Source organism: Rhinatrema bivittatum, chromosome 13 (assembly GCF_901001135.1).
Source record: "Rhinatrema bivittatum chromosome 13, aRhiBiv1.1, whole genome shotgun sequence".
NCBI lineage: Eukaryota > Metazoa > Chordata > Amphibia > Gymnophiona > Rhinatrematidae > Rhinatrema > Rhinatrema bivittatum.
Genome location: NC_042627.1, coordinates 67,238,867 through 67,251,365, shown reverse-complemented (window position 1 = coordinate 67,251,365; position 12,499 = coordinate 67,238,867). Strand labels below are relative to the sequence as shown.

The following is a 12,499-nucleotide window of genomic DNA, read 5'->3' as shown; positions in this document are numbered from 1 at the left end:
AACAGGGAAGGCCTCATAAGACAATGGTTCTTAACCCTCTCCTAGAGACACATCCAACATGTCTGATTTTTAGGATATTCATAATGAATATGAATGAGATACATTTGCATATACTGGGTCTCCAATGTATGCCAATATATCTCATGCATATTCATCGTGGCTATCTTGGAAAACAAAGTTGGTAGATGTACCTCTGGGACAAAGTTGAGAATCAACGTCATAGAAGATTGCACATCCCTGATGACCCTAGCAAAGGACAATTCAAAAGGTATCAGGACGACCCCCAAGGACACCGGCACAGAGCAGCCTCAGCATGGGAGGCCAAGTTAACCTCCAGGCATGCCCACTTCGGATCATGTGGAACCTCTGACACATCTGACTCTCCCAACCACACATCATGAAGCTGCACCGACACGTCGGAGCCTCTGCTTGAAGCGCAGTTCTTACTGCCGTTGGCTCTCAGCACAAGCCTTTGGAGCCCTTGCTAAGATTCGGATAGGGAAATCAAGATTTGACTCTCAAGATGTATCCTTGGAGCATGGTCGCTGACCCAAGCCATGTGGTTAAGTCTTTGAGGCCAGTTTCTCACATTCCCTGTGAGTTTCCTACCCTTCATCCTTGCAAACTTTACATGCAACGGAAAATGCTTCCTTCTGGTACTTCTGCTGGATGTCTGAATGTCTGTACCATCCCTACCCTGTCCTTTCTTTCCTCTGTACTGTACGGCTTTAGCATCCCGCAGCTTCTCTGTGTGTTTTTTTTTATCTGACAGCCCAGCTGAACGTATTTTAGCGTCGGTTCTTTTCCTCCTGGCGTCAGTCAGAAATTCTATTCTTTTACCCTCTTATTTCTTTAGTCAGGCTTTCGGCCCTTTAACACTTTTTTTTTTTTTCATTTTCTCTTTTGACGTTTTGCCAAATCAATTCCCCGCTCTCCCTGATTTTTCGGCAGGGAACAGGTCATCAGGCAAGTCTCTGATTAGTTTTTCTCTCGCAGGTGTCTCTTCTCTAAAGAAAGTAGATTTGTACACTGTACTCCCTACCTAGCCTACTTCTCTTTCAACTCTCAGTGCTCCAAATGATACCCAATCTTCACGGGTGTCTACTGTGCTGTTTGTACCTGTGATGGTGTATCTAGAACTGCCCCCCCCCCCAAGCCTTCCCCACCCCCGACCCCTCACCCCCCCTATTATACTGTCTCTCTGTCTCAAATGTGATAAAAAAAACTTTTTCGTCCGGTACTGCAAATTGCGATAATAGTGCAGATTGTGATTGCAATTTGTGGTAAAATAACGATGCGTTGAAGTAAATGGAAAAGTTGCCTGGCCATGCCCCCTCTTTCTAACACAGGTGTTAGGCTTGCTATAAATAAAGCAAAATGACAAATCTAGGCCTGAGTGAGCCAAGTGGTCCTTCTCTGCCGACATCCTTCTGTGTCGGCTTGGTCCACCCCACACACGAACAGAAAAAGACTTCTAGATCTTTTCCAGAAAGCTCTTGGATTTCGTCCCGCTCGGCACCACATACACTGTCACGGGACCCACCTGTGTCATATGATGAACCTGCTTGCCTTCAGAAATTACTTAAGATTTCATTTTTTGCAGGTCCCTCCTCTCTTGGTACTTTCCTGGCACTCCAAATTAAACCCTTCAAAAAGCTTCCCGGCATAAGAAAAGAAAAAGGCATTCACTAAATAACCATGTTCTGCTGTGAAATGCAGCACTTCACAGACGGGTATAGTGCATGGGCGGAGAGTCTAGAGCGCACTGTGGTGCACGGGCACCACCAACTTGGGAAGCTATCACGTCTTCCCTGGCTCTCCCCCCAGAACAACAGTGCTGTTCACCACCACCACTACTGCTCCCTCTAAGCTTCACATGTGCGCTAGTGCATAACTTTTTCCTGCAGGCCCGCAGTTTGCCCCCCCCCCCCCCTCCCAGGGCAGGAAGCCTGGCTGGGCCATGGTGGACCCCAACCCACCACAGCCTGAAGCGAAGAAGAGACCAGCGAGGCCCATTCCGCCACAGCCTGAAGCAAAGAGAAGGCCGGCAGGGCCATGGCAGAGCCCATTTCGTCACTGCCCAAAACGAAGAGGCCGGCGGGGCTGTGGCAGACCCCTATTCCGCCACGGCCCGAAGTGAAGAGGAGGTCTTGTGTGTATTTCTGTATGAGAGCTTGTGTGTCTGTGTAAGAGCCTACGGGTATGTGTATATGTCCGAGACAGCCTTTGTGCATGTGTCTGTGTGAGATCTTGTGGGCATGTATGTGTGTTTGTCTGTGAGAGAGCCTGTGGGTAAATGTATATGTCTGTATGAGTCCCTGCATATGTGAGAGCCTGCGTGCAAGTCTGTGTGACAGCTTGTGTCTGTACGAGAGCCTGTGTGTGTGAGAGGAAATGTGTGTCTGTATTTAGAGACTGTGTGTGTATATTGTGTATCTGTGAGAACATGTGTGTGTGTGCGAGCGCCTGCCTGTGAGAGCCTATGGGTATGTGTATATGTCCCAAGACAGCCTTTGTGCATGTGTGTGTGTCTGTGTGAGATCTTGTGGGCATGTATATGCGTTTGTCTGCGAGAGAGCCTGTGGGTAAATGTATATGTCTGCCTGTGTGCAAGTCTGTGTGACAGCCTGTGTGTCTGTACGAGAGCCTGTGTGTGTCTGTATTTAGAGACTGTATGTGTATATTGTGTGTCTGTAAGAACATGTGTGTGTGTGTGAGCGCCTGCCTGTGAGAGCCTATAAGTCACAAATACACATACACACACACACGTGCATTGGCATGTACATGTCTGAAAGAATGAATGCATTAGTATGTGTGTGAGTGAGGGCGGGAAGAGAATACACGATAATCTCAGGGTAACCAGAAATCAAAACATCCCAGATATGGAAAGCAGGAGATTTTTTTTTAATCCTTATTAGTTTTAATTATTGGGTGTAATGTGATGTTTCTATGATTTTTAAATATATTTTTTAAAAAGTATTAGAACATTATTTAATTACTGGATATTTTGAAATATTTTATTGGTATTTGGGAAATATTAGAACAAATGTATGCATGTTTTTTTTTAATTGGTTGTTAGCTGTTTTGCCATTTAATCTTTTTATTAGCATGGTTTTAATGTGAATGAAGTTTTATCTCTCTTGATTTTATTGCTTGATGTTTTGAGAGTAATGCTGTTGTTTCTGGTTTCCCACTGTTGCACTGCATAATACAGTCGGTCTTGTGGTTTCCAGTTCAGTTTTGGTTGGCACGTTTCTATTTATACTGTATGGCCTTTCTATTCTGTATTAAGAGAGGGTCTGTCTGTATTTTACAGGCCCTCTTCTTGTGTAACTAATTCTTGCTGTGAGAATAATGTCACTTATCACTGGCTTTTATGGCATTATGGTTATCTCGTCCTCATTTCTATTCTAAACAGAAGTTTGCTGTTAATTAATTTCACTTGCACACAGAAAGCAGTTTTGAATGTTCTTGCAGAAAATATGTTTACATTCACATATTTTATTGTAACTGCTGTTAGTAGGTTAGGTGATTATTTTAAGGGATTAGCTAATGTTCCCTCTAAGGATTGGGTTGCTGTGAGCATACATTTGATGGGCTTTTTGCATCAGAGAAAGTAGGGCTCACAGGGCTGTTGCAGGAGGATGTAGTGTGTTCTAGGGCACCCGGCAGCAGCAGTCATCCTAGGCCTGGTTTAGTGGATGCCCTTTATATGCTTAGGGCTGCGGCTCACATCAATTCGACAATGGAAATAAGGCACCAGAAAAGATTCAAACGAACCTGAACAATCACAACACAACACAAGGAGGCCACGGAGATTTTGTCGTTTACCTCTGAATATGCCCCGTAGAAGTGCCCCCGTCTCCTTCCCCTTTATCGCCTGCTTCGTAATAGCATCTGCAAGCTAGAAGTAAAGAATTCAATAGTACGGTTACCTCTGACCTTGCAAGGCTATCCAAAACCATGAAAGAGCCCCAGAATTTAAAATCTGTCATTTTACAACTACTAAATGGATGCATTCAGATTTACCAAACAGCCACTGCTGGTTATCTGTTTTGTGGGAAACATGGGACCTTTATTTCCAAACCTGACGCATGACAAGACTTTAAGAGGGCTTATTCCGCATCCAGACAGGAAGAATGTCCGGCAGGTACCAAGTCCTCTAATTAAGGTTGGAAAAAGGCAACTATAACATTATGGACTAGAAGTACAGTACTAAGCATCCTGTCCACAGACACAAAATGGAAAAAGAAACTCAGAGTCTGAGATAAGCTAGAGGAGATTTTTAAAAGCTCAGGCAAGCAATGAAATAAACTGGCAAACAAGGATAGTCTTCCGGCTCCAGTCTTGTGCTTACACGATGGATAGGCAGGACAAAAATTGTTAAATAAAAAAATTCACATTATTTGGTATTGATGTTAAATGGGAATCAGAAGGAAGAAAAAAATCATCGACATAAAATATCAGCTACAGTTCTGTAACCCTGGTATTATGATTCACACTGACGAATCAAAAAGGATCATAAAAATATATTTTAATAGCAACAGACTACCTTAGGGATCATAGGCAAAGAGCTCCGAACCTGGAGAAACAGATTCATATAACATAGGAAAGGATGGTAGAAAAAGACCAAATTAGCCACTTTGGGTAGATGAGCTCACAAATTCCCATATTCAACCCGATCCCATGTCGTTCTCCTGACCTACTGTCCAGTATATCAGTCCAAAGCACTTCTGCTCCCTCCACCACCTCCACTGATTCTTACCAGACCAACACTAAATTTATTTTATTTATTTTATTTTTTATTTATTAACTTTTATTTACCGACATTCGTGAAGCACATCATGCCGGTTTACAATGAACTCAGGTGGGAGATACAGTAAAACAAAACAATATAATATCACTAACGAAAACAAAAACAAAACAAAACAAAAACAAAATAAACAATAATGATGATAAATCATTCCCCCAGCCGTGTAACTTTGATAGAGTCCCTTAACCTTGCTGTCCTGAAGCACAGGATGTAAGCTCTTTTGGTTGGGGGCATTGTATCTATGTGATTTCACTCATACAGTGCTCTTGTACTGCTGGCATTCTATAAATATTAATATTAAATAATAATAATGCAAATAGCCAAAACAGCAAATGTTGATGTAAACATTAGTTTTTCACTTATATCACCCAGGGCTGACTGGCAAGGTACATGCCACAGCTGGAAGGAAAGAAAGCCTAACAGCACAGGAAACACCAGCTTTGGCACTTAGTGTGAAAAATAATCTGTGCAGATTTGGAGACATCATTTTCAAGGGTCAAAGCATACAATATTAAAACTAACAGTAAGGGAGCTGACGTCTTTCATCGTTGCAGCTTTTTGGTCCAATAAAAGAAGAGAAGCCCTGCATAGGAGCCTCAGGTCAAGACACAGAACTAAGAAGCTAGTTAAAGAAACAATTTCATCCTTAACCCAAGCACGTGCTCAGCCACGCACCTCACTTTCTTTTAGACTCTGTAGAAAGTTCTGCAATCCTGCTGTATTTTCCTCTGCTGCTAGAGACAAAATCTTCTGATCCATTGAGGCTTATATGAATGGATTCTGAAAGACAAGACAGAGAATTCAGTAGCTGGCATGGAGAGGCAGGCTAATCCTGATTTCACACGCACAGAAACACAGAATACGACAGCTCGTAAGGATTCCCGAGGCTTCTCCGTTAATCACCCTTCTCGTCTGAATGAATTCTATTTACCACTACCCTCCCTTGCTTCTAATCCAGTCCACCAAGCTGGGGTCCACTCACCAGCTGCTCAGTTCATTTCTGAACATCATACATGGAACAGCGTCAAAAGCTTTCATGAACTCCATGGCATCTAGCACTCACCCCTGATCTTGTTCTCAGGTCACATAATCACAGAGATTTATTATGTTTCTCCAACGGGATCTCTCTCTAGTAAAAAAAACTATGCTACCTTCACGATCTTTTCCTTCAGTACTCCATTAACTTATCCACCATCGTGATGAGGCTAAGCGGAATATAACTTCCTGTTTCTTCTCCATTACTAATCTTATGAAAAGGGACAACATCTGCCTTTCACTATTCTCATGGAATCACTCATGTATCCAAAGATCAACTGAGAACAATTCCATGAGTAGACCCGCCAGGATCTGCTCTGGGCTCCCTCAATATCCTCAGATGTATCCCATCTGGCCACACAGCTCTGCCCATGTTTAATGTTGCTAGTTCTATACCAACACTACTCCGTAAATGATGGTGTGGCCAAGGGTTTGCATCCCACTTCTCTCACCTCTGCTCCTTGTGACCCTGGGTAAGTCACTTCATCCTCCACTGCCTCAGGTACAACTGAGATTGTCAGTCCTCTTGGGCAGGAAATAACTTGTCTTGAGCATGGATTGGGAAAAGGCTAGTAATTACATCTAAAATCCAGATCCCACTACCATGTGTTCCCCTTTCAACTCTGGGGTTCTTCTCCAATCCCTTCCTCGGTGAACACTGAACAAAAGTATGGTTAACATTTCTGCTTTTATCTGGTCGTCCTCCACATATTTTTCCTTTTCTCCTCTCTTACAATTCCACCTCTGCTCTTCCTTTCCTTCACTAACCTACCTGAAAAAAAATGTTGTCACTTCACTTTACTGCTGTTACTGTCTTTTCTTCCGTTCACACCTTTACTAGCTTGACTACCTTCTCTACTTTTCTCAGCTCTTTCACAGATTATTCCCTGTGCTCCTCTTCCTGAAATCCCTGGTATCTTCTGAATGCTAATCTAATTGCCCTTATTTTTTCGGCCATCTCCTTAGAAACCCAGTCTGGTCTCTTTTCCCTCTAACAATCCTTTAAATTTGCTAACAAAGATTTGCAGCTCGTCCTATGTATTCTTTAGGTTAGCCCTGTTCTTTTAGTGTACAAAGATTTTCCCACCCTGCCGGTGCATTCTTGAAATCCAGGGACCTGGCATTTGTGTGTTTCCTCTCTACCTTGGCGCTTATATAAAATCATACCATCCTGTGATCGCTGGAGCTCAGGTGACCGGGACATTTCCTATAGATAGGTATCAGGGCTCCATGTCACTGCCTCACGTCTTCTGTTAAGGGAGGCGATACTGGACCTGGTATTTGTACTTCTACTCTTGGATTAGTTGATACAGTATCCAGTTGTGTATTAATCAATATGGATTTTCTCCCTTCTTTTCCCATGCCTTCTGCTAAAGGCTGTACCATATTTTCTGGTGTATAAGTTGCACCCTCCATAAACATCAATTTTGCAGAAAAAGTCAGTAGATAGGTCAGACAGTTGTCCTCCGCCGGGCTCGCAGATTTGGCATATTCGGGAAGCGAGTCTGCCGAATGTCGTGCGAGCACCATACATGAATGCACCGAGTCTAGTCTTTGATTGGCGGGGCATGGACACGCTGGTGGGAGAGAAACCTTGGTCGGCGGGGTATGGACACGCTGGTGAGACAGAGAAACTTCGGCTGGTGGGGTACGAACTTGCCAGTGAGGAAGAGAGAGAATAAAAACTGTATATAAATGGCAGTCATGCCAAGTAAATTTGGGAAGAAAAGCTGCAACTTATACATCAGAAAATACGGTAAATGGTCGCTCTGTGCTGAAATGTTACAGCTAACGTTGATAAAGGTAAACCCTTTTCTTCATTTCCATCCTCTAGCCACTACCCATCCTCTGTGTTTATCCCATGCCCTTTTGAACTCTACGACCATTCTCAGTTCCACCACCTTTTGAAGGGCATTCCATGCATCCACTCCCCTTTCCGTGAAGAAATATTGTCTGACCTCATTCCATTTCTCTTTCTAATTTGCAGCCACTTCTTCTTCCATCCGTATCAGCTCATCCCATCTCTCATCCTTCCTCCATCTATCTCATCAAGTCGCTCCCTTCCCTCACTCAATTTCAGCTCTCCTCACGTCCCTCCCCAACTCAAACCCTGCCTGCAGGAGAAGAGCCGCACTCCATATCTGCGTCTGTTCTCCTCTATCACACAGCACCGGCAGAGGGATGGGACCGGGCTGGGGGTGAGGGAACGAGGACGGAGCTGTGTGTGTAGAAAGGAATGAGCGGAAAGGGAAGAAGGGTATCAGATCACCCGGGATCGAGCTGAAGGGGAAAACGGGAGGGGAAGGGTGCCAGGCTGAAGTTGGGAGGAAAGAAGGAGAGAGGAGAGGATCAGACCTAGAATCGAGCGGAGGGGTAAGGAGATCCAGGATGAAGTTGGAGAGACGGGAGCAGACCTAGGGCTCCGGATCGAACTGGGGGGGGCGGGGGGAGGCCAAAGCCCCCGGGCGCCAGACTGCAGGGGTGAGCTGAAAACACAAAAGTAATTGTGACAGTTGGACAACTCCCGCTCTGAATTCCTTCACTCACCCGCCACAATCCGAAAACAGGAGGAGGAGAAGGGGTCCATGCAGCCGCTCAGGTGCTTCCGCCTTCCTCCTCTGCTGGCACCTGATTGGCGCATTTAGGACCACGTGATTCAAAGCGCGCCGCTGGGACCCAATAGGGGAGAGGGGAGGAGGTGCCTGAGCAGCCGCACAGCCCCGTTCCCCTCCTCCTGTGTTCGGATTTTGGCGGCTGAGCGTTTGACTCGGAGATCGTCGTGAGTGGGGCGTGAATACACCAGGGAACACCGCGGGGAAGGCGTGAACGGACTGGGGATCGATCTGGGGAGGGAGGGAGTAAATGAGCTGGGCAATGTCATAGTGGGGGCCATTGACGTCTCTTTTAATCTCTAGTCCAATTGACCCTACATGTGGGGCCTGAGCCTGCCATTATGCACGTTTGTGTGACCATGTGGGAGAGAAAGAGGTGTGCGTGTATGTGATTGCAAGTACTATATGTACCGAATTATCCCCTTTTTTTTCTCTTTCCCCCTCCATAGCTTCTATTTGTAGTGTTCCCAGTTTCCCCCTGTTCAAAATCAGTTTAATTGTAAAGCCTGTTACTGCATTCCTGTTTTATGGAAACCAATGTGATGTTATTAACGAACGTTGGTATATAAAAACCGTCAAAAGTGAGAGAGAGAGCATGTGTGTGCGATTGTATGTGGAAGAGAGAGCATGTACGATTTCATTTGGGAAAGAGCAAAGTTGTGTGAGAGAGGAGAAAGTTTGTGTGTACAAGAGAGAGGGGATTTGTGTGTATGTGCATGATACTTTGTATGGATGAGAGGGAGCATGTGTCTGTGTGTATATGAGAGAAAGTGCATGTAAGAGTCAGTGCATATGAGAGAGGTAGGGTGCGTGTGTGATTGTATGTGGAAGGGAGAAAGAAAGCATGTGCGATTTCTTTTGGAAGAGAGAGTGAGAGAGGGGACTCGCACCTCAGCACTGCTCAGCTTATTTATGCCATGGATCTCTTAACCTAACTTCATACACTGTAGGCTACTCAGAAATTACTCAGAAGTTGTATTCCATGCTTTGTGAACTGCTTTGGGTTTGCTATTTCTAAGGAAAGTAGTGTACAAATAAAACATAACTGGTTATATTGTCATAACTGTGGAGATTTAATGCTAAAAACAACCCTGCATGCCAGATGTTTTGAACAGCAGGATGGGTATTTTTTTATAGTTTTGGGGGGTTTTATTATTGTTATTTGCACTCAGCAGCTTCCAATCAGGCCGATTCAATAAAATGTGTGGGTCATCAACATGCATTTGCATGTGATGAGCACTATTAGTTTTGGGGGGAGGGATTGGCCGTGCTTTTTCCACGCGCTATTACCCCTTACAGTATAAGGGGTAATAATAGCGCGGCCAAACGGGGGCTAAATAGTGCGCTTGGCCCCGTGCACCGTTCTGTATCGGCCTGATAGTAATTGCAATTCTGAAAGCAATCTACAGTGGGAACTTATTGAAATGTCTTAAGGATTGTAAAATAATGAAACTAAAGAGGCAATTAAGATTCATAGGGCCCTGTTCGTAAGTGCAGCTTTATGTCAGGAATAAGCAGGGAAGTCAGTACCAGAGCAGTTCTGGATCTTCACAGGAATCAATGCGGTGCTCATTAAACAATCTGCATGGGGTGACAGTGTAGGGAGGAGTTAATAAACATGTGGATAAAGGTGAACCAGTAGATGTAGTATACTTGGATTTTCAGAAGGCATTTGACAAAGTTCCTCATGAGAGGCTTCTAGGAAAAGTAAAAAGTCATGGGATAGGTGGTGATGTCCTTTCGTGGATTGTAAACTGGCTAAAAGACAGGAAACAGAGTAGGATTAAATGGACAATTTTCTCAGTGGAAGGGAGTGGGCAGTGGACTGCCTCAGGGATCTGTATTGGGACCTTACTTTTCAATATATTTATAAATGATCTGGAAAGAAATACGACGAGTGAGATAATCAAATTTGCAGATGATACAAAATTGTTCAGAGTAGTTAAATCACAAGCAGATTGTGATAAATTGCAGGAAGACCTTGTAAGACTGGAAAATTGGGCATCAAAATGGCAGATGAAATTTAATGTGGATAAGTGCAAGGTGATGCATATAGGGAAAAATAACCCATGCTATAGTTACACAATGTTAGGTTCCATATTAGGTGCTACAACCCAAGAAAGATCTAGGCGTCATAGGGATAACACATTGAAATCGTCAGCTCAGTGTGCTGCGGCAGTCAAAAAAGCAAACAATGTTGGGAATTATTAGAAAGGGAATGGTGAATAAAACAGAAAATGTCATAATGCCTCTGTATCGCTCCATGGTGAGAGCGTACCTTGAATACTGTGTACAATTCTGGTCGCCGCATCTCAAAAAAGATATAATTGCGATGGAGAAGGTACAGAGAAGGGCTACCAAAATGATAAGGGGAATGGAACAACTCCCCTATGAGGAAAGACTAAAGAGGTTAGGACTTTTCAGCTTGGAGAAGAGATGGCTGAGGGGGGATATGATAGAGGTGTTTAAAATCATGAGAGGTCTAGAACAGGTAGATGTGAATCGGTTATTTACTCTTTCGGATAATAGAAAGTCTAGGGGGCAATCCATGAAGTTAGCATGTGGCACATTTAAAACTAATCGGAGAAAGTTCTTTTTTACTCAACGCACAATTAAACTCTGGAATTTGTTGCCAGAGGATGTGGTTAGTGCAGTTAGTATAGCTATGTTTAAAAAAGGATTGGATAAGTTCTTGGAGGAGAAGTCCATTACCTGCTATTAAGTTCACTTAGGGCCTGATTTTAAAAAGCATTTACTCGAGTAAAACAGGGTTTTACTCGAGTAAATGCACTTTACTTGAGTAAGTGGGCTTTTGAAAATTGCTATTATATATGCCATTGAATTGTCCATAGGATTTACTTGTGTAAGTGCACTTTACTCCAGTAAATGGCTTTTGAAAATTGTTACAATAGTAGTTACATTTACATGTGTAACTCCTTTTGAAAATTACCCCCGAAGAGAATAGCCACTGCCATTAGCAATGGTAACATGGAATAGGCTTAGTTTTTGGGTACTTGCCAGGTTCTTATGGCCTGGATTGGCCACTGTTGGAAACAGGATACTGGGCTTGATGGACCTTTGGTCTGACCCAGTATGGCATGTTCTTATGTTCTTAACATGTTCCTTAACACTGTAATAGGAAAAAGTACAAACAATGAAAGAAGAACACATTTCCAGTAATATTATGCCTTTGTATTATAAAGAGAGAGGTTTATGCTTACTCCTGTACAAGGGGGTAAACAAAAGTCATTCAAGTCAGCAAATCTTAAGAGTCATCTTGCCTTAGTACATTCACATAAAAACTGGCTTGATGTTTTAACAACTATAAGAAATAGCGCTTTGACTCTTGTTGTCGTGTGATGCTTTCATTGTGCTCCTTTTGACTGCATTATTATAACAGGCATTGCCATAAAAACCTGGCAGCAGGGGGCTATTGGCCTCAGATGATGCGGTTATAAAACTTGCACTGTGCACTTATTTTTAGTAAGACTTGCTGTATTTTTAAATGAGCACATTAAATTGTTTATTGAAATCACAGTTGTACCTTAAACCCATCTGGTTTTTTTTTTAATTTAAATTGCAAAAATGACATTTCAGAAAATTGGGCAGTACAATAGAAATTGGCCTTATACTTGGGAGATGGCAAGAACAGGGGCCAGCAGATTAAAAAAGAAATGTCTGACTGATTGTATGGTTTGTGGAAACGTGGGCACCACAATGAAGTCTATTCTTAAGAACATACTAATAATAGGCAAGCCCTAATAATGCTTGAGTGCATTCTGTCGTCTTTTAATTTGGGCTCCTATCAGGACCAGATTTGGGCATAGGCAACATAGGTGACTGCTTAGATTGTGACATTTTGAAAGCACCAAATCTCCAGACCGAAGAGGAACCTGCTTCCACTTGCTTTAGGGCTGGGTGCTGGCAGAGCTTCAAAGGAGTGCCAACATCTTAAATCTGGCCCATTTTATACCTGAAAAGAATAGAAATTCCTTTTCCCCTCTTTTGTCTTTCCACCTGCCACTGATACCTCACAGCA

General features: G+C 43.4%; 1 protein-coding gene across 2 annotated transcripts in view; it reads right to left on the bottom strand.

Moving 5' to 3' along the window:
• Positions 1-12,499, bottom strand: part of FANCI (FA complementation group I) — a 153,004-nt gene that overhangs the window by 52,908 nt on the left and 87,597 nt on the right. Inside the window, exons 1-3 of one of the 2 annotated variants that reach the window (XM_029574662.1) lie at positions 8,396-8,472; positions 5,489-5,593; positions 3,832-3,904 (exon numbers count right to left, since the gene is read on the bottom strand). In XM_029574662.1, coding sequence (XP_029430522.1) covers positions 3,832-3,904; positions 5,489-5,572 — 157 coding nt within the window. In that variant the 5' untranslated portion in view covers positions 5,573-5,593; positions 8,396-8,472. Of the gene's footprint in view, positions 1-3,831; positions 3,905-5,488; positions 5,594-8,395; positions 8,473-12,499 lie in introns of those variants that run through there. The other variant, XM_029574663.1, reaches the window with a different exon arrangement.